General features: G+C 44.0%; 2 protein-coding genes and 1 pseudogene across 6 annotated transcripts in view; all 3 read right to left on the reverse strand.

The window, feature by feature from the left end:
* The window catches only part of Bphl (biphenyl hydrolase like), a 31,742-nt gene extending 24,347 nt beyond the window's left edge, over positions 1-7,395 (reverse strand). The window contains exons 1-2 of one of the 3 annotated variants that reach the window (XM_028881410.2): positions 7,124-7,380; positions 1,539-1,642 (exon numbers count right to left, since the gene is read on the reverse strand). In XM_028881410.2, the coding sequence (XP_028737243.1) occupies positions 1,539-1,642; positions 7,124-7,224 (205 nt within the window). In that variant the 5' untranslated portion in view covers positions 7,225-7,380. Of the gene's footprint in view, positions 1-1,538; positions 1,643-7,123 lie in introns of all 3 variants that reach the window. The other 2 variants (XM_037205829.1, XM_037205830.1) reach the window with 2 other exon arrangements.
* A 1,865-nt stretch (positions 7,396-9,260) lies between these two features.
* Positions 9,261-11,199, reverse strand: LOC114702209 (annotated as a pseudogene).
* Positions 11,146-26,328, reverse strand: part of Ripk1 (receptor interacting serine/threonine kinase 1) — a 33,185-nt gene continuing 18,002 nt past the window's right edge. For all 3 annotated transcript variants that reach the window (XM_028881299.2, XM_028881317.2, XM_028881322.2), the window contains exons 7-11: positions 23,774-23,850; positions 18,284-18,374; positions 16,842-17,375; positions 14,886-15,026; positions 11,146-12,336 (exon numbers count right to left, since the gene is read on the reverse strand). In XM_028881299.2, coding sequence (XP_028737132.1) covers positions 12,050-12,336; positions 14,886-15,026; positions 16,842-17,375; positions 18,284-18,374; positions 23,774-23,850 — 1,130 coding nt within the window. In that variant the 3' untranslated portion in view covers positions 11,146-12,049. The remainder of the gene's footprint in view (positions 12,337-14,885; positions 15,027-16,841; positions 17,376-18,283; positions 18,375-23,773; positions 23,851-26,328) is intronic.

A 26,328-nucleotide genomic window follows, 5' to 3' on the forward strand; every position in this document is an offset into this window, starting at 1 on the left:
AGCACCGACTGCTCTTCCAGAGGTCCTGCGTTCAATTCCCAGCAACCACATGGTGGCTCACAACCATCTGTAATGAGATCTGGTGTCCTCTTCTGTATACATAATAAATAAATAAATCTTTAAAAAAAAAAAAAAAAAGAAAAGAAAGAAATGATGGAGAGCCCAGTGGCATCCAGGTAGAAGTCTCACATTCCAGATATTTTATCTGCCATTAAGCTAATGACTCTTAAGACTTTATTTTTTAGTTACAACCAAAACAGAGAAAAGTAAATTAAAATGCTGAAATGTGTGTGTTTAAGAAATCAAATTATATTTTTATCAAACCAGCACAAAGGAATCTATGCCAAGAGCCTGTGGTGGCCCTGACTGGCAAGCCCCAGTTCATCGACCAGCCACTTGAAGTGTGGTAGGCTCATATCCACTATGTGTGTGGAAGATCTCTTGGATGGAGCTCCATCCAGTGGCAGATGTATTTACTGTGCAGTTTTTTTTTTTTTCTAAGCACCCAAGTGCTCAGGCCACAAATAGACAGGAAACACACAGCTGAGCTCAAAAGCAGACGGATGGATTTTCAGCCCTTGTCCACGGCTCTCTCACAGGAGCTTCTTGTATGTTCCTGATATAGAAGGAACTATCCTGAAGGAGGGGCAGGAATTAGGGCAGGATTAGAGGAGGGCAGACTAAAATAATAGTTTCACAAATGAGAAAACATATGCATGCATTCGGAGACTAGGACCAAGAGTACTAAAATCTTCAACAAATGTTTGGAGAATATACATGATTATCAGTACATGATGATCTGAGTGACCCATGGGTACTGGAGGACAAGGTAGGAGAGAGAATCCCACTGTTCCATTTTAAAGCTTTGGAATCATGCTAATATTTTACAGAAATGAAAAATTATACTAGGGCGGGTGCTTTGTGTAGTTTGTGACTGCAGTGTTGAAATAATAATAAAATATAACGTGGTAAATTGTTTTTGCTGATGGTTTTACTGGACATCAGCTATTGGAGTAAATATCTCCTTGAACACAGAAGCTTAAGAAAAGGGCACTAAGTGTCTGTCCCAAGACTCTTAGTGGGACTGTATCAGCGAAGGCCTGGCAAGGAGGACCAAAAGTAGCTAAAAATTTTAGCATGTGACCTTGAGGAGAAAGAAGCAAGTCACACTAAGTATATACTGAGATTACACAAATACCTAACCCCCGATATGAGGTAAACTAATGGGTATAGCTGATCATAAGCTTATTGTCTTCATCATCTACTCTTTCGTTGGACCCCTGTTTCCTTGACCCTTGCAACCCTCCCAAATAGTAGGAAACCATTTTCACAGTGTGTTTAAATGTGGGAAGAATAAAAAATTAATGCAGCAGAAAGTGATTTACTTTTCCAAATCATTCAACTTTGAGTGAGGCAAGTATTCCTTAAAAGTTTTTAGCAAGCACTCACATAGACAATCGATGCTTGGCATCTAGCATCATGATGCATCACGGAGAATCTACAGCCTGCAGAAACAATTCATTAAAATCCACACGTACCCAACATCCCGGGAAGCAGAAGAACTGCATGCTCCCCTTCTCCTGTTCGCTGGTAATGCAGGTGAACGCCATTCACAGCCACCTTGGCAGAAGTCACTGAAGTGCTGGAAGAGAAAGAAGTCCCAAGAGGGAGACTTATTTGTCATGTCAAACTGTCATATTTAATATGCCGAAGTATCAGTTTTTGTGCACGAGTTAGCATTGGTACCCCACTCGGGGCATGCTGTACTGCTTTGATCTGTGCCTGAGTTTTCCAATCAAGGTTGTGTCCTTATAACAGAGTGCAAATCTGAACAGTGTCTCCTGTTCTGACCCACTACAGCACCCAGGGGCTTGCCTTCTGCCCTGGTTAGATTTGCGTGTGTGTGTGTGTGTGTGTGTGTGTGTGTGTGTGTGTGTGTGTGTATGTGTGTGTATGATGTATGTGTTAACTTGACACAAGCCAGAAGGAACTTCGATTGAGAAAGTGCCTCCATTAGATTGGCCCAGAGGCAAGTCTATGGGGGAATTTTAAATATTCATGATTGATGAGGGAGGGCCCAGACCACTGTGGGTGGTGTCACTCTTGGGCAGGTGGTCCTGGGTTGTATGCACTAGAAAGCAGGCTGAGCAAGTCAGTAAGCAGCATTCATCCATGGCCTCTGCTTCAGTTCTTGGCCTTACGGTCTTCCTGGCCACTTCCTTGACAGAGGGCAGCCACACTCAGGATGTGAGGGGCATGCCAGGACAGATGCTAAGAGGAATCTCTCTTCTTGTGGATTGGCAGTAAACTTAAATCACCACTGACTTCCTTTTTCTTCTGCGTACCCCACCCGTCTCTGACCTTGGTCAAAATGATTAGCAAAATGTGGCACTTTTGAAAAAACAAGGGTTTTGTTCCTTGTGTTGACTTTATCTGATTCGCTAAGTTCAAGTAATAAAGAGTGCAAGCTGGACATGGTGACCCAGGTGAAATCCCAGCACTTGGGAGGTAGAGGGGGCAGGATTGTCACAAGTTCAAAGTCAGCCTGGGATAGTTAGGAAAAACCTGTCTTAAACAATAGCAACAAAATTAATAAAGAATGTGGGTGTGGATGTTGAATATTGGTACATCTAACATTAGCATCTGATTTCTTAAAATTAGATGGCAAAATTGGGAAATAAGAAAGCCTAAAAAAAGCTCATCTACACAAACACCAGAGGAACAATGATAAAGCCATTAAACAACAGCCAATGACATCAATTTGTTTTTGTTAACATCCTATTCCTCCAAAGAATTGGGTTTTATTGCTAGGATGACTTTAAGCATCTTAGATTCAAGACAGATGCAAATAAACACACTAACTCCACTAACAAAGACTCACTTCATTCAGCACATGTTCGCATGCTCCCAGCCCAGCAGGAGAGAAAACAAAGACCCAGCACCCCGGGAGGCAGGATTATGCTGGAAGCACCTGGGCCAGATAAAATTTCCTTCCTGTGCGTCGTATTTTATTAAATAAAGCTCCCCCCCACCCGGAGTAGTCCCTGGGCTCCCGTTAGCAGTAAAGCACAGAAATGCTGTCTCCTTTTACTGCTCTCTATACACGAGAGCTCTTTTAGGGGCTCCCTTCCCTGCAGTCCCAAGAACGTTTTGCACTATGCAGGTATTTTGTACAACCCTTCCCCATTTTCCTCAGTGCCCAGAGACAGTGGCTTTCGGGACTGGTGTTGCTGCCAGAGCCCTGGACATCAGTCTCTCCCTGGAGCACTGGTTCACAAAAGCATCTTTCCTTCAGTCTCTTCAGTAACAACAAAACAACAAACCCAACTGCTTCCTGCACCTGGCTGGAACTAAGTTTTGGTTTCCCATTCCAGATTTCTTTCTAAATTATCACCGACTAAACAAGAGTTTAGGGACATCAGCTGGCTAGAGTTCACCTTACTAGAAACTCTGTGGCAGGGAAGGATTTGCAAAGTCTTGGAAGTAAGTGGCTTTGGTGGAGAGAACAAGAAATGTCAGGTTGGGTAGAGGTATCTGAGAAGAGAGAAAAGTGTCTTTTGTGGAAAAAAAATGCCAAAGAAGGGCAAAAATCTAACTAAGAACATTGCAGGACAGCATTGATGGGTCTGAGACCATGTGGCATGCTCATAAGCCTGTGTTCAGCCAGGCAGAGTGAGAGGACAGGGGGACAAGGGTAGGGACTGGATGGTGTGGGGGTCTGCAGTCAGTGGAAATGGTCCCTTCTGCTTCATCATAGGCATCCAGTGTGCTGCCACACCGGAGGTACACGCATCACACTGGCCCATCCTGCCAAGAACCTGGTTCTACTCTCCAAGGCTGGGGAGAAGACAGAGAATTATTTACAAACAAGATAATTAAATATTAATAAATTATTAACTTCAAACATAAGGAAAGGTTCATGTTTAATCATAGAGTGACTGAGAACTGGCTTCTTTCCATAGGAATACATGATACAACATTTGGAGCCATTTCAAGCCCAAAGCATTGGCTCCAGCTTGTCAGGGGGTCTCTTTGACTGTGGTCCGTTCCTTGTGCAAACAGCTAAGTCCATGTGGAGAAGATCAGGCCTGTAGCCCAGTCTCTTGATGGCCCTAATGCTTGCTCATTTCTGGAACCACATTCACTGCTGGATTTCTCCAACTCTCAGGTAGGAATGAAGACTGAAGCCCTCAGAAAACTTAAAGAACCATCTACCCAGTTCTCTTTGGCCATCAGAGCTTCTTTCCCGCCCATCCCTCCCATTCTCCCAACAACCTGTCTTCCAATCATGGTGTCTGAAGCAGGTGTGTTTATGAGATGGTATTAAGTTTTACCAACACCCGTGACTAGGACAATCCTGAGGTCTCTGTCTCTGGGCCGCAGTCTGATTGCCAAGTAGTGGGTGGAGGCAGGCATGAGAGGAAGGATTGGACCTGATTCTCTGGCAGGGCCTCCTTAGGGTAAACTCAGAAAATATTGTTTTCAGTCAGACTGTCAGATTCTGTAAATTATTACTATCTTAGCTGCTTCCAAAGTCACACCTTGCAGGACACTAAAAGCATGTCCTCCTGAAGCTTAAGGCCAGCATAGCTGGTGAAGGGCAGGCATAGCTCAGTGCTTACTGTGTGTGCGTGTGGAGCCTCTCCAGTGAAGGTGGGGGTGGTGGAGACCTGGGCTGTAGGTGCAGCCCAGCAAGTTCAGCCTACCAGTGCCAGCACTCTTTTCTCTTATTTCAGCAGGGCTCAGATTTTGAATTCAAGTCACTGCCAGCCTTTTAAATCTGTGAGCCCAGCCTGCACAACACCACAATCTGAGTGGGAAGGAGGTACTGTACTTAGTCCGACAGACCAGCGAGACTGAGTTCATTTCTTAGAGAACAAAAGGCTTCAGAGTCCCTCAAAGTGTACCTTCCCGTCACATGTGTCCTTAGCTCCGACCTGGGATTTTTCTACATGGTACCAAGAGGGGGTGTAACAGCTTGGGAAAAGTAGGTAAACCGAATTTAGTTCTTCCTACCATGTGTCTGCACTCTGTCTTTCCTTCCTGAGGTGCACGATGCACCTACCCTAACATTACCACAGAAAGGCTGGAAGTTGGTGGGAAAGCTAACATGCTGATCACAGGATTAGCTAATCCAGCCCAGGATGAGCATCCAAGCATCCAACCCGGAATCTTGGCTTCAACACCTTGCTTCAAGATGAAAGTGGGGATTGTTCAATAAGATACAGGCTCACTTTGAAAGTCCTTACCGCTTGTACCCTGCTTCTTAACAAATAACTGTGGGTAACAGTATCAGCTTCTGCCAGGGCTCTGTTACATGAAGTTTGATGACTTCTTTTATACACTATACTATTATTCATATGCTCACCATTTATATCATTAATTGCACTTGTTAATTGTTTATATTTATTCTGTTCCAGGCCTTTCACAGTCATTGTTTCAAACACAAATTCTGCAAGGCCAGAAACCCAGAGAGGTTGAGTAACTTGTCTACCATCACACAGCTAGAAGAGACGATAATACAGCTATTTAAACTATTTGAACTCATAAGGCCATGATTTCTCTTTAACCTCATGGCAGAACTGAATTTCCAACAGGGCAAAGTGCTGGGGTGACATTCAGTCTGATTGCCAAGTAGTGGGTGGAGGCAGGCATGAGAGGAAGGATTGGACCTGATTCTCTGGCAGGGCCTCCTTAGGGTAAACTCAGAAAATACTGTTTTCAGTCAGACTGTCAGATTCTGTAAATTATTACTATCAAACTGACATACAGCTTCCCACAGAGAATAGTTTTGACAGTAGAGATCATGATGTAAGAAAAGGGTCAAAGTTCCAAGCATTGGACAGACAAGCAGCTCCATACCACACAACCCAGCTAGTTGTAGGGCTGACCTTGGGTTTGAAGATGTTTGCACAGGATGGCTTCGATTGCAGGCGCGAAGCTGCAGCCTGGCTTCAGGATTAACCAGCCCAGGCTGTTTCTCAGATTACAGGCCATGTCAGTATGAAACAGTGTTTCGAAAATGGCAGGACAATCTTCACAGAGATCTTCCAGGAAGAATGGTTCACAGGGCAGCGAAGTGAATAGGACTCTCAATATCCATCAAGTCCCCAATGAGTATGGCATTAACACAGCCCTGGTAGCCTCATCTCAATCCCTCTTCCTGCAATCAAGGAACTGGGTAAAATGCCTACTGTTCACTGGCAATTCACACAACCATAGCCACTGACGTGTTTTCCACCTGTTTAGATTTAAAAAAAAAGGGGGGGGGGGTGGAGGCGCTAAAGTCACATACTCCTAAAACGAGGGAAGAAACCGGAATTAGATACAAAACCCAAGAACTACACAATCGTGCTATGAACGTTTAAAAATCTGGTTCAGTTTCCTGTTCTTTCTGCTTCCAAATTAAGTGCTCAAATGATCGGTTTCCACATTAGATCTAGGAAAGTTCTAAATGCCAGTCATAGTGTCAATGGCCCACCGACAGTAAACCGCACACGCGCAGTGGGTATGTCTGCGTGTGTATACGGTGGGATACGCACAGCTTCAGACTGCTCTATCCACATTTTCTGCTCAGCTTCTCTTGAGACTGAGCACCCATTTTCAAGACAGCAGGTCTCCACGAATGTTGTTATTGTTTTATCCAAGGGCTGGAGTGGAGTGTGGTGGAGCATGGAAGGGAAGATGCAGCTTCCTGGGCATCACCACACACCCACACGAGAACCTCGGGCAGGGGGACCTGGGTCTTTGAATTTACACAGGTTCCCAAGCAGCTTCTCCTGCACACTGACTTTCCAGATTAGCAAGCAAAAGGACTCAGGAAACTTGGGTCCTGAGACTGAAGCAGGTTAGGCGGATTTCTGAGGAGGCAGGAATAGTTACTGTCCCCAGCAACTGGCTAAAAGACATTGGGTTTGGGATCCATGACTACCAGCAAAAGTCCCTCCCGGTCCCTTCCATCTGAGGAGGCTGGACCACAGCCCAGGCCCTAGAACCGAACCCCAGCCACCGAAGTGCTCGCGCACTAGCTCGGCGGGATCTGGACCCCAGTCTGAGGGTGCCAGGCACCTGTCCCTCCCCTGCCAGCGGCCGGCGCCCCAAGCTGCTCCGAGCATTCTATTACCCGAAGGCGGCTGCAGCCTGGGGCACCCGGATCCTGGACTTCAGGGGCGAGAGGAGCAGCCGCAGTCGCAGGGACGCAGGGTGGACCGCTGCAGTCGCCATAGTTCCAGGTCGCACCTCCTCGCGAAATGCGCGTGCGCCCAGCTGGATGCCACCCTGCAAGTGCGGAACTCGAAGCCACGCCCCGGCCGGCCACGCCTCTTGTCAGGCCTGATCAGAAACGAAGCGTGTTCTCTCTTACATCTGGCTCTCCCGGGGTGGATAATCCTGGGAGACTTGGCACTGCTCCTTGTTTGCAATTGCCGTGGTTTCCAAAGCTTTGGGGAGGCGGGGCCACCTGCTGGGCGTCTAGGCAGAGCCTCTGAGAGACAAGACCACCATTGTTTCCTGCTTTTGTTGAGAAAGGGCCTTAAGTAGCTCAAGCTGGCCTAGAACTTTGTAGCTGATGTTGACCCTGAGCACCCGATCCTCTGGCCTCATGCTGGGATTACTGGCCTGCATCACCACACCTGGTTACATTACACTTTCTATAGATATATCTCTTTTTGAGTCCCTTGCTGCTAAGCAAAATGATAGCAGCAAGCTTTTAGGTTATCCGTGTGTAGGAGAGTATTCTTTTAAGATGTGTACATTCGTTTATGCTGTGGAACATTTGTTTAATGATGGAAAGCTGTGTTGCATTCTTTTATGTTGCATTGGTTTAGCTCTGTGAAACTGTGTTACTTTTCCTGTGTGAAACACCCGGTGGCCTCATACAGAGCTGAATGGCCAATTGTGAGGCTGAAGAAAGGGCAGGCGGGGCTGGCAGGCAGAGAGAATAGAGAGAAGAAATCTGGGAGGAAAAGAGGACAGATCAAGAAGTGAGAGGAGGAGAATGCAAGGGGCCAGCCACCCAGCTACCCGGCCAGCCACAGAGTAAGAGTGAAAATAAGAATTACAGAAGTAAAAGGAAGAAACAAAGAGCTAAAGAGGCCCACAGAAATCCACAAAGATACCCCCACAAAAGACTGCTGGCAATGGTGGAGAGACAGCCGGGACTGACCTACTCTGGTGATGGGATGGCCAAACACCCTAATAGTTGTGCCAGAAACCCCATCCAAGGACTGAGGAATCTGGATGCAGACATCCACAGCTAGGCCCTGGGTGGAGTGCTGGGAGTCTAATTAGCGAGAAAGAGGAGGATTTATATGAGCGAGAATTGTTGAAACCAAGGTTGGATAAAGCACAGGGACAAATAGCCAAATGAATGGAAACACATGAACTATGAACCAAAGGCTGAGGGACCCCCAGCTGGATCAGGCCCTCTGAATAGGTGAGACAGTTGATTGGTTTGATCTGTTTGGGAGGCATCTAGGCAGTGGTACCAGGTCCTGGGCTCGCTGCATGAGATGGCTGTTTGAAACCTGGGACTTATGCAGGGACGCTTGGCTCAATCTGGGAGGAGGGGACTGGACCTGCCTGGACTGAGTCTATCAGGTCGATCTCAGTCCTTGGGGATGGCCTTGATCTGGAGGTAGTGGGAATGGGGGGTGGCTGGGGGGAAGGGGAGGGGGACAGGAAGGGGGAGAACAAGAGAATCTGTGGCTGTTACATAGAACTGAATAGTATTGTAAAATAAAAGAAAAAAAAAAAAGAATTACAGAAGTAAGAGAAAGGTAAAAGCCCAGAGGCAAAAGGTAGATGGGATAATTTAAAGTTAAGTTGGCAAGAAACAAGCCGAGTTAAATTATCCCATCTACCTTTTGCCTCTGGTAGCACATACCCTTAATCCTAGCATTCAGGAAGCAGAGATCCGTCCACATCTCTGCTCAAGCAACACTGGGAACAGAGCCAGGTGTGGTGGCACACACCTTTAATCCCAGCACTAGTTAACCATAGAGGTCTGGAGGTCTGTACAGACAGGAAGTGATAGGGCTGGGCGGAAAGAGGAAGTGATGTGGCTGGGTGTAGAGAGGAAGTAAGATGGCAGGGCACTGAACGGTATATAAGGTGTGAGTACAGGAAGTAGCTCTCTTGGACTGAGGATTTCCTTGAGATAAGAACTTGTGGCTGGCTTGTTCAATTCCTCTGATTTTTCAGCTTTCACCCCAATATCTGGTTCCGGGCTTTTGGTTTTTTTTTATTATTATTATTAGTAGTAGTAAGACCACTTAGCAATTTGTGTTACAGATTGCATCTTTTTGTAAAGAACTCATTAAAAAGCAAAGAAAAAGAACATCAAGATAAATGGTTAGGATGTCTTTGAGGCTGAACTCCTCTTCTCATTCCTGTATATAACTACACAACAGAAGGAGGCAGGATCACAACCACAGCAAGTGGAAAACCTGTGCCTGGGAGCAACTGTGGAGTCTCCTCCCTCATTTTCTGGTCAGGCTCCCCTTGCTTATCTGGTTTCTGCTCAAGCGTAGACGTGGAATTTGGCATGCACCGCAACCCTTCAGAGGTAAATGTGGCCTTTCAGGGTGGCACTTTAGAGTTGAGTTGAAGGTAAGGCCTCTGAGCCATGTGGATTTCATGATGTGACCTCGTGGGGACAGCGCGTACTGCTCGGGAACACCTTTTCACTCAAATGCACAAGAAATGCCACCATGAGCAGTATATTCACACAAACATCATTCAGTACCCTGCATTTAAAGTATAAAATTTTATTTCACTATTTTTTTTCTTTTTTAAAGAAAGGTTACTAAAAACAGAACCAAACAGAACTCTGGGTTCTGGGAACAGGGTTAGTCTCCTCAGGCCTTCAGTGTCCTGATGGTGGTGATCTTGTTTTTTTCAATGATGTGGACAATGACACTCAGGCCTGGCTTGCACCCCAGTCCACAGCATTCTGCACAGCTTGGGAGGTGGCTTTAAAAAAGTGCTCTAAATCCATGCTGGGCTCCCAGCGAGACGCCCATGTCCTGTGCACTTGTGTGGAGCAGGTGCCACTGACTACAAAGTCATGAGTCGTCATGGGCAGCCTATGGGGTGCAGAGAGCAAATGAAGGTCTTTGGGTCTAGCCTATCAATGACTGGCTCCGTGTAGTTGGTTCAAAGCCTTTCTTGTATAGGGGACTGGCCAGCGTGGCAGAAGTATGAGGCTTCATCTGCTGACTGTCCTTCAACTCATACAGGCTCAGCCACAACTCAAGGTGCCAAGCAATCATCTGGATGTCAGTGGTAAGCCTGGCCAGTAACTCATGGAAAAGACCTGGAAGTCTGTGGTCACAATCTGGGCCTGGACCTGAAGCACCTGTCTTCTGCAATGGATCCATAATTCTTCCCTTACAGAACACTTAATAGACATGATTTTAACATTAGGACCCTGACTGCTACTACAATTCCCAAAACAGTTCTGGCTTCTCATCACCCCCCTCCCCATCCCCTCAAAACTCCATTAAAAATTCTAATTCTGTCTTTTTTAAAACAGCATTAGAATATAAGTTAAGAAGAAAGCATTTAAAGACTATCCAGGTTCCTCCAGGAAAGTCTGGAACCTTCCCTGCTCCAAATCCCTTCCAATGTGTGCATACTATGCACTGAAGGCATGAACCCAGCACCTGTGACAGAACTGAGGCATATAAAGTTACAGCAAGGTCCCTCCAAAGAACATGTAGCCATGTCTAGAGACATTTTTGTCACATCTGGTGGGTGGAGTTGACTTGTCCTACTGGCATCCTGCAGATGGAGGCCAGGAATGTTTCTAAATATTCTACAGAGTACAGGATAGGCCAACAGTGGAGGATGAAGTGCCAACCAGTACCAAAGGGCCACCAAAGCCAAAGCTGCTTTGCAGCCCATTCTAGGAGTGCTATGTATCCCTGAGGTTGCAGGGGATTCAGAATCACAACCCACCGTTGTCAACCGGACACCTGAATCTTTTCTAATCACCAGACTGACTGTCACTGCATAGCCTCTGACCAGCAGGTGCCAACAGTGACTGTGGTTGGCTCAGGCAGCTTCAGTCTTTCTTCTAGTTCTTCCACTTCCTCCCGGGGGGCACATGGGCTTGCTAAAGGCACAGTGACTGGACTCTGAAGCTGTCCTCTTTGATTCATGGCACATAGAAGAAACATATTTTTTTTTACAGTACATGTTTCTGGGTAAACTGAGGAAACAGCTCTACAGTGAGCAGTGCTGAGGCTCTGGTCATATCCAGGGAGGAAGAGGTGCTGTTTCCTGATCAGTATTTTCTGCACAGCTGTTCCCTCTGTGGGGCGAAGGCTGAGGAACTGCACGAAGCGTCAGAATGGCAGAAGAGGACTGAAAAACTTAGAGCAGTTTTTAGAGTGGCTGCAATCAGCAGCAGCTGTCAGTGGTGACTGCTGGAATCTGCTGATCTCCCGCTGCCCTTAGATTTTCCTTATCATCTCCTCATTAACTTACATTTGACAGACTAGAATTGCACACGATTCTTAAAGCTTAAGGTGACAGCACAGCACTGATGCTAAAGTTAACAGAGCCTATTACTGTAGGAAGAACCGTGGCTTCGGATTAGGCATCTGAGCAGAACTTGACTGCACTCAGTGCATGAAGTAGGAAGCTAGTGGATTTTACATTCTTTGAATGTTTTTTTTTTTTTAACCCCCTTGCCCAAACGAAACCACGGGAAACTGAGTAAATAGCATAACTAAAGACTATAGCACAAGCTGAATGAAGACCAACTTTCTCCTCCAACACCTCTTCTCTCCTTTTCACAACCCAATAGGCTGTTCTTTTTATCCCCCACCCCAACCTTGTCCTGGGCCATTGAACAGTCTTCATGCTTGTACTTTCTGAAGAACCACAGTTGGCTGCAGACTTCTCTTCCCATTCTCTAGTTCCAGAATGCATGACACTGCGCAGATGCAGGGCTCGTACTGAGATGAGTTCTGAAGGCCAGGGGCAAACGGGGCTGGTACACCGGGCGAACAGTCTGGTTCCCACTGCCAGAGCTAGCCCAGGCTTAGCTCTGGCTGGCGAGGATCAAGTGGTTCAGCAGGTCTATCCTGTGACACTGGTGAAGCGCCCAGGCCAGCTTTCCCACTGTGGCCCCCTTGGTGCCTTCCCGCATCAACCACTTCTGGAGCATTTGGTAAACCTTTTCTTTCAGCCCGTCTCGCTCATAGTCGTGGTCAATTTCATCGATCTGAGACTCAGTGAAGCCCAGCTTGCGGGCACAATTTTTCCACTGCCTCCCCAGGTTTTCCCTCACGGGGTTCAGGTGTTTATCAGTCAGACTACTGGTGTTATCTGCCAAACAGAAAAGAGGAGACGCCTCAGGCTGCAGCTCATTTGAACATTCTCCTGTCTGCAATGCTGAAACGGCCCAGGAAAGTGAAGCGGACCAAGAGACGCAATAAAGGGAACTTTCTGTTTTCTTTGAGGCAGTCTTGCTCTGTAGCCCCTTTGTCTCCCGAGGACTGGGTTCTAAGGGTGCACCACCGCCAGGGGAGAACTGTTAGTGACTTGATGGACAATACGAGGCCTAGCTCCAGCTGTTAAGGAGTCTTCTTTGTACAACTTAAAATAGGATGTCCCTTCCTTCGTGGTAGATGACACCTCCCTGAGCCATAACTGGTGGCTTCACGAACCAATCCCCTACATGGCTGTTCTATTCAGCTCGCACCTGCAGCCTGTTCTGGTTAAGACTAACTACATGTAATGGGGAGGGCGTTGTTTCTTTGGGACATTGTCAACTTTCACATGGCCACAGGCCAAGGCCACCCATCTCTAGACAGTTCACTTTCCTCTTAATAAGGACACTGAGACCAAGTGTCACCCTCATTTAATTACAATGTCTTCTCTATCTCTCAACAGATGAGGTACATACACCTTTTAAGGTTTTCTCTCCCTTCATCTAACTGTTGACCCTTCATTTTATATACACATGGCCTTTCTCTTGTTACTAGCTCTATCATCTTAGACTTTCATAAAAATAAGTAAAGGAAACACCTGAAAATAAGATATGGCTCAGTATGGTGGCACAAGCCTTTAATCCTGGTACCTGGGAGGCAGAGGCAGGTGTTGGGGAGGGAGAGAGAGAGAGAGGGAGGGGTGGACAGGCAGACAGACAGAGGAGATAGACTCTGTCTCAAGAAAAAAAAAAAAAAAGAATGCAAGGCATGGTGGTACATGACTTTAATCCCAGCACCCAGGAGGCAGAGGCAGGTGGATCTCTGTGAGTTCAAGGCCAGCCTGGTCTACAAAGTTCTAGGACAGCTAGGCCTGTTACACAGCAAATCCCTGTCTCGGGAAACAACAACAACCAAAAAAACAAAAAAACAAAAAACAAAAAAAACTGGGCACACGCCTTTAATCCCAGCACTTGGGAGGCAGAGGTAGGAGGATCTCTGTGAGTTCCGGGCCAGCCTGGTCTACAAAGTGAGTTCCAGGAAAGGCAAAAAACTACACAGAGAAACTCTGTTTCAAAAAATCCAATAATAATAATAATAATAATAGAAAAGAAAGCAAAAGAAAAGGGAGAAGTCATCATCACAGTCAGAAGGCTCAGAAGGCTGAACGTGAGGGACAAACGAAGCCCCTCATCCCCCTCTCTGTCATCAGCACCACAGTGCAGTCTGTCGATTCTGGCAGTAGTCTAAGAGCCTCAATAACTGAAAATTCCCAGTCTCTCTAGAGAGGAGGCCTGGGTGTCAGGAGAGTCACAAAGGTAACTTCAGTTCCTCAAAAGCTAAGAATCCATCTCTCGGGCATTTTAAAGGTCACTCTTCCAGTGCAGTAGTTCAGCGATTGGCAAAGTATGCAGCCTGTGGGCCTAGTCTGGTTCCTGCCTTTTGTGAACAGTTTTGGGGACCATATCTACCCTCATCCATGTGCAGACTATCTGTGGCTGCTTCTGCACTCCAAGGATGGAGAGGCCTCAGGGCAAGCAGAACCTTGCCTACTACAAGCCCCTTCATAGAACAAAACAAACAAAACAACCCAAACTCCCAACCCCCACAGTTAATCAGAAGGCTGAACTGCAGTTCCTTTTTGAGACAGGGTCTTGCTATAGCCAGGCTGACCTGGGACTCACTATCTTCCCACTTCAGCCACCCTGGTGATGTGATCACAGGCATGCATCACTGTCTCATGGCAGAAAGCCATGGACACCTATGAGAGCTCCTGTTCTTATCACACAGTGCTATGGACAGCATGGCCTTCTGTATTTTACAGAATCCCTTTGCTGCAGAGCCGAGGGAGCCATTTCTCCACGTTTGAACAGGATCATGGATGATGATGACAAGTGTAATATTCACAGTTAGTGTCCTACATTTTCAATACACATTGAGTAGTATAAGCTTCACACCACCACTACCAATTAGATACTGTGATTATCCCTGTGTTAAAAAAATAGATTAACAAAGGATTAAAAATTACCAAGTAAGGGCTAGAGTAGATCGCTCAGCAGTTAAGAGCACTGGTTATTCTCGCTTGGGTCAGTGCCCAGCATCCAGACAGCTCACAACTATCCCTAACTCCTATTCCAAAGGATCTGATACATTCTTCTGACCTCTCTGGGCACCAGGCACGAATATAGTGCAAGCAGAAAAAACAGTCATACAAGTAATTATATATCTAAAAGAATTATTGAGGAAACTCAGAATAACTTTCAGAGATAATCTTGAAAGAAAATTTAAGGTTCGATTATGTTCCTCTCAACAAGTAAAAATGGTCAAGAAGTGTTCAAGTCATAAGACATTGTGCTGGGCACTGAGTTCAAGGCCTCATGCATGCTAGACAAACAATCTGCAATAGCTGCAGCTCAGCCCAACACTGGTCCTTAACAAGCATTTTACCAAAGATGGCTTGGTGCTTGAAAGCTGGCTCTTCTCTGCACAGGTTGTCTGGTAGTTGTGAACTCGCTCCAAGATCCATATAATTGAAGTTTCCAATCTGAACAGCAGAACTATTGCATATAGTATATTTTATGGACTCATCTGAATAGAGAAAAAGATATAGGTAAATGCATGAGACTGAACGCAAAAGAAAAATATACGGCATGTAAAGTTGTGCAGGGCTTTATATGGATGTTCAACTGCTTATCCTATGGCACCCTTAACAGTCAGTTCTTTACAATGTGGCTATTTGATTTCACAACCATTATGATGCCTACCATTAAAAGAAAGACATCAGTGTTGGCAAGACTGTGAAAAAATGAAGCACCTATGCATTACTGGGAATGAAAATGGTATAACCAAAGTGGAAGACAGCATGCAGTTTCTCAAAAATTAAAGATAGAATTACTGTATGATTCAGTAATTCCATTTCTAGGTTATGTACACACACACACACACACACACACACACACACACACACACACACACACACACACACACATTCTCTCTCTCCCAAATACCCATAGAGAGAGACAGACTGAGACTTCTACATCCAAGCTGACAGCAGCATTACTCAAAATAATAGCAACCCAAGTGCTACTTTATTCTCCTTTCCCACTTACTGGTAGACACACCCTCCTATTATGGCAGTTAGAGTTAGAAAGTTCACATTTGTTAGGTCTATCTTATCAGAGAAGCAAGCAGAAGAACCACATCTGTGAGATCCTCCTCAGGGTATAGTAATTCCATGACTGACCGTGAACTGAGATTCCCTGGTTACTGGCAAAAACTCAGCATCATTAAGAAGGTCTACTGTTGGCAAGACAGACAGAGGGAGGACTCTTGGAGCCAACTAGTAAGACTGGGCTACTCATATGGAGACTGGGCCAGAAAATGACCTATTAAATATTGGTGATGACTGCTTTCCCCCGTGCCGATTCAAAGCTGCGTGAGGGAGGAGCCCAGGCTGCCTGTTCATGTTACAGTTCTCCAGCAGCCAGGTAAGAAGCAGGGAGCACTCTAGACATTTTCATTGAATTAATCACATGAACGAAGAAAATACAATGGTGATACAAAACATTTTAGCTACAAAGGCAAGGGAAACAAAAGACATCCCACTCATGAGTATATGTATGGTATAGATCCTGCTGAATACCTTGTCCAATAATGTGCTTACAAGAGCTTACAAGAAAACCTACAGAAAAGGCAGAATACTTTGGGGAATCTGTCATTTTGAAAGACAAATTGTTTTGTATCAAGGAACACAGGGCCTCATGCTTGCTAGGCCAGTTCTGTTCCACTGAGCTACACAGCCAGCTCAGAAAGTTCTGGTTCTCAAAGCTTCCTCTACACTGCTGATCCTTGGGTCCCTAGGACACAGTACAGTTATTGCTGATGGATGACATCTGGGTAAGGGAAGGTATCATGGGAACATTATTTGGTAATAATGATGGATACTACATTACTTCCATGCTAGAGTATTGAAAACTATATCAACTAGCCTGGATTTCACAAGAGAGAGCTATGGAAGGTGAAAAATACTTTTCTTACCACAAACTGTAGCCTATATCTTAAACAAGAAACAAAAATACCTAAGACTTCCTTCTTACCCTCAGAAGACAAGAAGCAAAACAAAAGAACATAAGAAAATATTTTTCATTTATTGGAGAAGCTGGTATCTCCCACAGGCTGAAGAGAGATGCCTATCAGTTATAAGGGTCTCTAATCCAAATCCAATTGCAGACCACATGGTCTGATTGAGACCATTTCAATGTGGAAGGCTGCCCCTGCCGGCTGGAGGCTCTAAGGAACTCACTCTTTGTCCCATCAATAACTTAGAATTGATGACAACGTTGGTGGCTTCAGTTTCGGGGGAAAAAGACAAGACAAGACAGGAACTGTTAAAAATTCATTTACCTGATTGTGGCAGGGAGATGAATGGAACAGTGGGTGTGCTTCCCGGCAGGTTGCTCTCGGGTACCGGAGTCTTAGACATTTGGCTTGGATTTGGCCCATACCAAACGCCTGCACCTGCGGTTCCAAACCCATGCTGAGTATATACTCCGTTGTTCCACAGCGGCACTTGTGTTTGGCTGGCCGGCCCTGATGGCTGGTGTGCCGCATTGCCATATCTGACTCTGCTGGGATCAGAAAGACCTTTGATGTCTGCACTCTGATCATTCTCATGAGGTCTCTGCTGCGCAAAGGGGTCATGGGAGACCCTTCGTTTCCTCTCCTCCTCTATGCTGTAAGCCACATTCCGCCTGGGCTGCGCTTTCTCCTGCTTCTCTGTGAATGCTCCAAAAGCATGGTAACTGGCTTCCTCTTGGAGTTTAGCCTGTACACTGCGCTCAATCTCTTCCTGTGGCGGCTCTGGAGAGGAAGAAAACCAGGACTCCTCCACGGGCCCCATCGGGAGTCCCTGGGAGCTGTGCAGCGAACCGGGCTGTTCTGCAGCAGAGAAGAAATGATCAATATAAAAACCAAAATAGAAACTTGAACATTTTCATGAACCTGTCCTGGAGTGACATGCTGAAAATAAGAATCATGAAAAGCATATAATCATCTGCTTTCTACAGGTTTAATATATGATCAGCAGGAACCCTCGCTGTCAGGGAAAAACATGGGAATTATCACAAGCAACTAAACAGAGTTTTGCAGGGATGGCTGAGGCAGAAGAGGATAAGACGGTGACTGTCAACCTTGGAACCATGTGGGGTCTAAAAAAGGAGCAGCTATGTCCTGTGCACATCTTATTGTTCTTTTTCTTTAAAAGCCTATAGAAAGGGTGGAGGGATGGCTTAGTGGTTTAGGGAACCTCCTGTTCTTGCTGAGCACTTAGGTTCAGTTCTCAGCTCAGGACCCATGTCAGGTAGCTCACAACAACCTATAACTCCAGTTCCAGGGGATCTGATGCCCTCTCTTGGCCAACATGGGCACTGCCCATATGTAGTGCATAGACTCAGGCATGCAGGCACACACACACATGCACACACACGCGCGCACATGTGAGAGATTTTATATATATATATATATATGATTATTTAATGAAGTACATATAAAGCTTGTGGGAGTGTAGGCCATCATATCTATGACCAGATGAGGTTTGGAAGAGATTAGGTAATTTGCTCCAGATCAGATGACAGTGACCTTGGTATCTCACATGATGTCTTTGCTTTTGTCGTAATAAAAAAAAAAGCACCTCCATATACTACATAACTAGATTCTAGAGTATGCAAGAATTCTTTTAAGGCAGCTGTTTGATCTTACATTTTCTTCCAGTTTCCATATGGTTTTCAGAGTATTTTAGAGGCTAAAATGAATGACTGAGAAAGCAAATGAATAAATGGGGACATTACCTGAATTTGACCTGCTTGGAGGTAAGGGCACACAATCGTTTTGGAGAGAATACATTCTCTTCAAAACTGCACTTTGATCTGGATACTGTTTCTATAATTGAGAAGATACACACAGACTTTAGTAATAAGCAGAAAATTATTCTGAAAAGAACCAAGCTCTTCACACTATGAAGACATTTTATATAAATTTAATAAGCAGTAACTTTTTCCCCCACAAATTTAACATTTTCCCCAATACATAAAATGATATGTCAAATTAACATAGTTAACTGGAGGACTTATATTTCCTAATTTCAAGTTACCACAAAGCTATAGAGATCAAAACGTTGACAATTACATAAAACAGACACACAGATCAAATGAGCACTCCCACTCCATGGTTAACTGATGTTTGACCAGGGTGCCCTGGGGTTTTCAGAGGGGAAAACTGGACATAACATATATACAGAATGAAGATGGACCCTTACCATAGACAAAAAGGAACTCAAAATACATCAATGACCCGAATTCAAGAGCTGAAACTCAAAATTCTTAGAAGGAAGTATAGGAGGAAATGGTCGTGATGCTGGTTCTTGCAACTATTTCCTGACAATGATGCCAAGAGCACAGCTAATAATCCCCATGCAATCAAATCAAACTTTCACCACATCAAAATTAGATGCATCAAAAGAAACCATCTGAAGAGCGAAAAGGCAACCCACAGAATGGGAAAATATTTGTAAATTTGATATATTTGATAAGAGATAAACATTCAGGATATATACTTCACACACACACACATACACACACATACACACACATACACACACACACACACACACACACACACAACTCAACAACCACAATAACTACCACCACCATCTCCACCTCTACCAATAACTCAACTTAGAAACCAGCAATTGGAGGGCTGGGATATGATGCAATGGTAGACTACTGCCCAGCACGTGTCAAGTCCTGGATGGATCCCAAGCACAACATTATTTTAGCTAGGCACGGTGGTGGGACATGTCTATAACCCCAGCATGTGGGGTGGAGTCAGGTGGGTCATGAGTTGGTGATGTGTTTTGGCTATTTGGTTTGACACTGTCAAAAAACAAAAACAATAGACAAAGACCCCAAAGCGGAAAAAATTGAATTGACATTTCTTCAAAGAAGATATTTAATGGGAATAAGCATTAGCACAGGAAAGATGCTCAACCACCAAGAAATGCCACTTCCTGTTGAACAGAATGGCTAAAAAAGAAGAACAACATAAAAACGGCATGTGTTTGTCAGGCTATGGCAACTGAACTCTTGTACACTGCTGGTGCAGAACGTGAGGTGGTTCAGATGCCATGGATAATGGTTGGAAGGCTCCTAAATAGTGAAACAAGATACCTGTGTGGCCTAGCCATCCCATTTCTCAGTAAATATCCCGGGGAACTGAAAGCACATGAGCAGAACCAAGGCCTGTACACCAATGTTTCCACAGCATCATTCAACAAGAGCTCACGGCGAGGAACTCTGACTCTATCAGCAGATGACCGCACAGACAAGTGTGGCATCAGCCACACAGTGGGACATTATTCAGCAACAACATGAATGACATGGTAAACAAAGTGCTTCTACAAATGGATAAACACTGTAGGGTTTTATCCGTGTGGGATACCTAGAACAGGCAAATTCAGAGACCGAAAATGAAGACTGTTGTGGGGAAGAAGAAATAAAGACTAATTAGTTAGTAAGCAGAGTTTGGGATGATAAAATTCTAGAAATGGAAAGTGGTGATAGATATGCAATCCTGAACTTAAAAATGGTTTTTTTAAAAAAAAGTTGATTTTATCACAATAAATAGAAAACAGAGGTGGAGATACAGTTCAGTTATACAGTACTTGCCTAGCATGCATGAGGCCCTGAGCTCGACCCTCAGGTCGGGGTGTGGAAGGATGAGAGAAAATATTCTTCCGTATGTAAGTACCATTTTCATTAAAGAAAATAAGAAAATGTAGGAAATCAGACTTTTCAGAAGCCCACCAAAGGAACAAGCTTAACACATTTCTAACTTTAAGATTTTTTTCCTACTCCCATTTGTATTTTGTTCTTAACAGAATGCTCACATCAGTAAGTGGTTCAAAAACCATTTGCTGGAAAAAAAAAAAAAACCAAAAAAAAAAAACCAAAAAAAAACAGTGCATGATTTGGGAAGGAATGCCACAGCACATTAGTATGTCCACATCTTGCAGCATTTTAAATACTGCTTTTATTTATATGAAATGCAGCTTTATGTTTTGCTTTGTTTGAGTCAGGGTCTCACTATGTAGTCATAGGTTGTTTTAGAACTCACTTCCATAGATCAGGCTGGCCTCAGACTCAGAGATCCACCTGCATCTGCTTCCTAAGTGCTGGGATTAAAGGTCTGTGTTATCATGTCCAGCAGTTTCGTGCAATTTTAACATTTTGTAAAAGTGATTTCCCTTTTCCATCCTGTGTACCGTTCCCTCCAGCCCTCTGCCCTGCTCTCTAGAGGGAATTCTTATTCAGAGTGGGACATGCAGCCTTTTTCTCCCTCTAGGCACTGGCATGCACATTCCAAAGCATGCAAATACACACACACTATCTGATATGAAGGGACTCACAATAGTGCTGTTCTGTGACTTTGTGTTTTCACTAACAAGACTTGAAGGTCCTTCTGTGCAATTACATTTTATTTTCACCTCTTCTCAATATTGGCTGTTTGGGTTTGGATCCGTCATGATTTGGGGCATCTACTTAAGACATTTGCATTGTTTCTAAGTTTTTACTTGTTAACTAAAGTATAAGCAACTTTTGCAATTACGTGTCTGAATGTGTATGCTAGGATGGGCTCCTAAGGCTGTGAGTATGCACACATGGACAGTTAGTTTCCTAACACTTTGAACACACATGAGGACAGGTTTTTACAATGCCTGATAGGTAATTTATTGTTCAAAAATTTCACCAATTGGGATGTCTGTATTTACCAACACTTACTATTACCAATCATTCAAAAATGGTAATTTTAGGGATAAAAAAATTATAAGTGATTCAATTTGTTTTTTTGTGATACCAGATACAGTTTTGAAATTTGCTGGTCAGTGACATGGCATTTCTTCTTCTTATGATTCTTGTTCAAAAACATTATTTTAGCTACTTCATCAGTTTCCTGGGGTGAGAATGTTGTGTTTCTTTTTCCCTCAGACCAACTTCAGCTTGTTGAGTTTACTAGAGAATTTGGGTGGGCTTTTTCCATTAGTATTGTGCTCTATACATCAATGACATTAAGAACACTAACAGCTTTATTGGATTATATGCTTCTTTCAATCCATAACCATATGCCAGCATTTACTTGCCTTTCTCTCATGTTTTTGAAAAGTTTCTCCATGTTTGCCCATCTGTAGACACTCTGTATCACCTGGTATGCTGATTCCTGGTTACTGGTAGGGTTACTTTTCTGATGCAGTCGCTGTCTGAGCATTCTCTTTGGTGATTTGTTGACTTCAGTATTTTGTCTCTGCATTTTTATTGTTGCTTGTTTGTTTTTATGGCTGTTTTTGAAACCGAGTTCCATTATATAGACTTGGCTGGCCTCAAACTCAGAGGTCTACTTGACTCTGTCTGAGTTTGTGCTACTACATCTTGCCTCTGTCTATGATTTAATACAGCAGCAGCTTGTCTTTCTGATTGTAAGATTCCTCTGGGTCCTGTGCATTTGAGTCCTCTGGAGAAGCAGTCACAGCTCTTAATCACTGAGCCACTTCTCCAGTTCCATATTATAATCAATCATTTAAAATGTTTATACATGTTAATTTTAAAATGTTCTGTGTTTTTTTTTTTTTGCAAAGTATTTAAAGGTAAGTGTGATGGTTAATTTTAATTGTCAACTTTACATCCTCTAAAATCACCTGGGAAGAGAGTCTCAGTAGAGGACTATCTATATTAGAGTGGCCTATGGACAAGTCTCTGGGGGATTATTTTGATTACTAAGAAGACCGGCCCAATGTGGGTGGCACTACTCCCTGGCAGAGGATCCTAGAGAATGGAAAAAGCAAGCAGGATACTAGTATGGGTGTATGAATTAATTGCTCTCTGCTCTTGACTGTGGATTATAAAGTGACTAGCTGCTTCAAGTTTCCACTACTTTGACCTTGTTGTAATGGACTGTACCCTCGAATTGTGAGCCAAATAAACCTTTTCTCCTTTAAGTCGCTTTTGTCAGGGTATTTTATCACATTAAGAAAATAAAACTAAGACAGTAGTTATTTGGACATTATTTGATACAGCAATTTGTATGTTTGCATTGGGCCAAGTGTGTTAAAAAATGTGAGTTTTGAACAGTCTAAATTCTTACTCATTGTTTGGATTTGTTTGCTGTATCAATGAAAAAGGGATGTATTACTATCTCTAAGCATGGCTGAGGATTTGTCTATTTTGGTTTGTGCATTTAAGGGCATGTTACTACAGGTATGTCCATATTGAAAGCTACTGTTACCTTCCTGTGAACTGAACCTTTTTGTCATTATCAAGTATGAGGTAATCCTTCTTTGACTTAGTATCTACCTTGATTATTATGTTTCTTTTACAGTGTAAGTATCTCTCCAAAGTCTGTAAACACTTGCTAGTTTCTCATCTACCTACCTACCTCCTACCCACCTACTTCCTTCCTTCCTTAAAAATCAGTTTGCTTGCTTGGTTTATTTATTGATGTTTCCTTTCCACATCTATGGGTGTATGATCCGAAGATAGTTATGGCAGCACAGTGATAACTAAGGTGTGTGTGTGTGTGTGTGTACACAGATGTGTATGCAGGCTTCTGTTCCTCTTAGCTGGCTGGCTGGAAACTGGACTTTAAACCTCTCTTACTCCAGACACCAAACCCCTCACTGCAGCCTGAGATGCTGTTGCTATTGAGAACTTAGCACAAAGCTGCAGAACACGGAGGAACTAGCTCTTCTTGTCAGCGTGTGTGTGTGTGGTTCTGCTCCCACCACTGTCTGCCTGCTTCTCTGACCCTCTCAGCGTTAGCCTGTGGGTTAGCGGTTTTGTTCCTTTGTGTGTCTCCATAGATTCGCTCTGTTTTCTTCCTGTTTGGTGCCCCTTCCCCCTTTTCATGTGTGGTTACTTGTTTTGTGGTGCTGGCAACAGAACTCAAAGTCTCACGCATCATCTATCACTAAGCCATATCCCCAGGATTTTTTTTTTATTTTAATAAATTCCTCAGAATGACTGACCCACTTGTAATTAATAACTTCCAGTCTCTTCAGTGGTGGGTGTCTTTGTATTTTGTACATATATTTCCCTCTCACTTCACACATTTCAATGGAGAAATGGGCCCAACTGCCAACATAACAGTTCATACAATTTCTAATTTTGTTTCCTGTGTTCCCCACGCTAGCTTACTTCAAATCTCAGTAACAAATTACACTGCTTCTGTATCCATTCTTGATAATGCATATTTGTACACTGCTGTTCTGGGCACTTGCTATAATCACTCACCTTTAAACTTGCCACATCCTCTTCTACATATTCTTCAAATTGACTTAAGTAAAAAGGCCTAAATTCTTCTTCAATGCCTGTATGAAAAAACAGTCCTTTAAATTTCTTATCTGGTGTGTGTGTGTGCACGCACAAGAGAACATGTTTGTGTATGAGTGTGTGTATGCTAACGTGTGTGTGAGTGTGTGTGGAGGACCAAAGAGATGACCTTAGCTATTCCTCAGCTGCAATCCACCTTGATTTTTGGGACAGGCTCTCTTGCTAGCCTAGATAGACCTTGCCAAGGATAGTCTGGCTGGCCAATGAGCTGCAGGATCTGCCTGTCTCCTCCTCCCCAGCAGTGGAATTACAAGTACTTATCACAGTCCGGCTTTTTTATGTGGCAATCAAACTCAGGTCCTCCTGCATGCAAGACAGTTTACCAACAAGGCCATCTTCCCAGACCCCTAAATTTCTTAATTAGAAAAGTTAAATATTAATAATCTACTATTTTTAAGTCACTTACCGTAGTGTGTAGACAAAGCAATGAAATAAAATTTGCAGTTCCAAATCAGTGACTTTGATGAAGAGACCAGAGCTCAGTGCCAGGTAGAAAGAATAGGGCTAACACTTGCAATCCCTGGCTCCAGCAGAACAGTGTGCCTTGCTCTGGCCACAGCACAAAGTTCTGTTATGTGAGGTAATCTCCAAGTGAATAAGGATGACTGAACTCCACGTTTTCTGTCTCTCTGACACTAAAAAGCTAGAGCTACTAGAGTGGGGGTGGGGATGGGGGTGGTTCTGGACACGGTGAATTATGCATGTAATCCCAGAACTTGCAAGGCTGAGACAGAAGGACGGTCACAAGTTCAAGTTCAGGCTAAGCTACAAAGTGAGTTCCAAGTTAGCCTACACTACAGAGTGAGGCCCCATCTTAACAAAAGAAAACAGGAAATCTTCAGTTCTAGGAAAACGGACTAGCCATATTTTTCCTGCTAAGTACAATAAAACATCCTAGATATTATATACATAACAAACATATGGATACCCTGGGAGAAAGAAAGGCAGACAGTGTCGCATGGACCTCAGGGTCTGTGATAACACATGGCAGTAAGTTCAGTGTGTTTTCTCTTTGCTTCATATCTCCCATAGTCGAGCTGAAAAGCTAGCAACCCAGCAATATCATCAAGCACAGACAATAGCAGTAACAAAACAATGACAAAAGCCTGTGCTTTCTAGCCAGAGGACTAAGCATGGGGCAACCTACTAGCACACAAAACCTTTGGTCAATGATCACTCTACTAACCAGCTAACACTACAGAAAATAACTGTGATTTCACCCTATTCCCACAGACTCTGTGGACAGCCTAGATTTACATGGTGCACACAACATAAACAGATATAAATCTTAGAGTTGAAAACACAAAACAAAAAGCTCAGTAAGGGTTTAAAGTGAAGTGGAAGGGGCAGAGGATAAGCAGTGAGCAGCCCAATCTGAAGAAGAGGGAAAGTTCATCAGAAACCAGAGTACAGTATCAGAGACCTGTGGTACACAACCAACATCTGGTATGTATGTCACTGGAACTCCAGAAGACAAAAGGAAGGAGGTAGAGCTGAAAATGCACTCAAATGAAGAAACACTTGAAAGACTCTGAAAGATGGTACAAGGAAAAACCTGTGCATTCAGGAAACTGAGCAAACTCCAGCACAAAGAAACAAAAATTCACACTAAGACAAATAACTAATCTGAAAGGCAAAGACAAAATACTTAAAATAACCACAGAAACACAAGGGAAATGGCCATTGTCCTGCTTGGTTCATGGTAGGCAGCTCTTAAAATCCCTGAGTCTCCTATTGTAATAATGGTATCATTTGGGCAGAAGCAGGGGGAGTAGATAGCCTCAGGACAGGGGATGGTTGCTAGAAAAGCCAAGCCACTGATTAGAGCTAAAATGCTTGGCAGCACCCTGTGGCCCCTGGGGAGAGGAACTAGAGATTAAGTTCGGTCACTAATGACCAATGATTTGCTTGACCTGTGTCCATGTAATAAAACTCGTACACAGACCCATAAATGCTGGGGTCCCAAGAGTTTCTGGGTAGGTAAAGAAAAGAGGGGCTGAGTGGGAGGCACTCTTGCAGAGGGTCTGAAGGCTCAGCAGCCCCCACCCGAACCCACTGCCTATCTATATACTTCTTCTATCTGGTTGTTTCTGAATCTAATACTCTACAACACAGACCTAAGTGTAAGATTTCTTGAGCCAGATGAATCTTTCTATTACCAAACCTGAGAGGGGGTATACACGCCCAAACTTGTGGTTAGCTGGGCAGCAGCGTGGGTATCCTATGTGTTCAATGTGGGTGATAGTCATGTGAGACTACGCCCTTATATGTGGAATTTCATGATAGCCTGTATAGTGTCAGAAGTGTAAATATGTGTAGTATCAGAAAAATGACACATGGCAATCCAAACAATGGAAAATAAAACCAAAAGGCTTTCTTTTTAAGTTTCTTTATCTATGAAGACTGAAGCAAATCCACAACACTGTCTCCTGTATCCTACATGTATAAAGGGGAAA

Source organism: Peromyscus leucopus, chromosome 5, assembly GCF_004664715.2.
Source record: "Peromyscus leucopus breed LL Stock chromosome 5, UCI_PerLeu_2.1, whole genome shotgun sequence".
NCBI classification, from domain to species: domain Eukaryota; kingdom Metazoa; phylum Chordata; class Mammalia; order Rodentia; family Cricetidae; genus Peromyscus; species Peromyscus leucopus.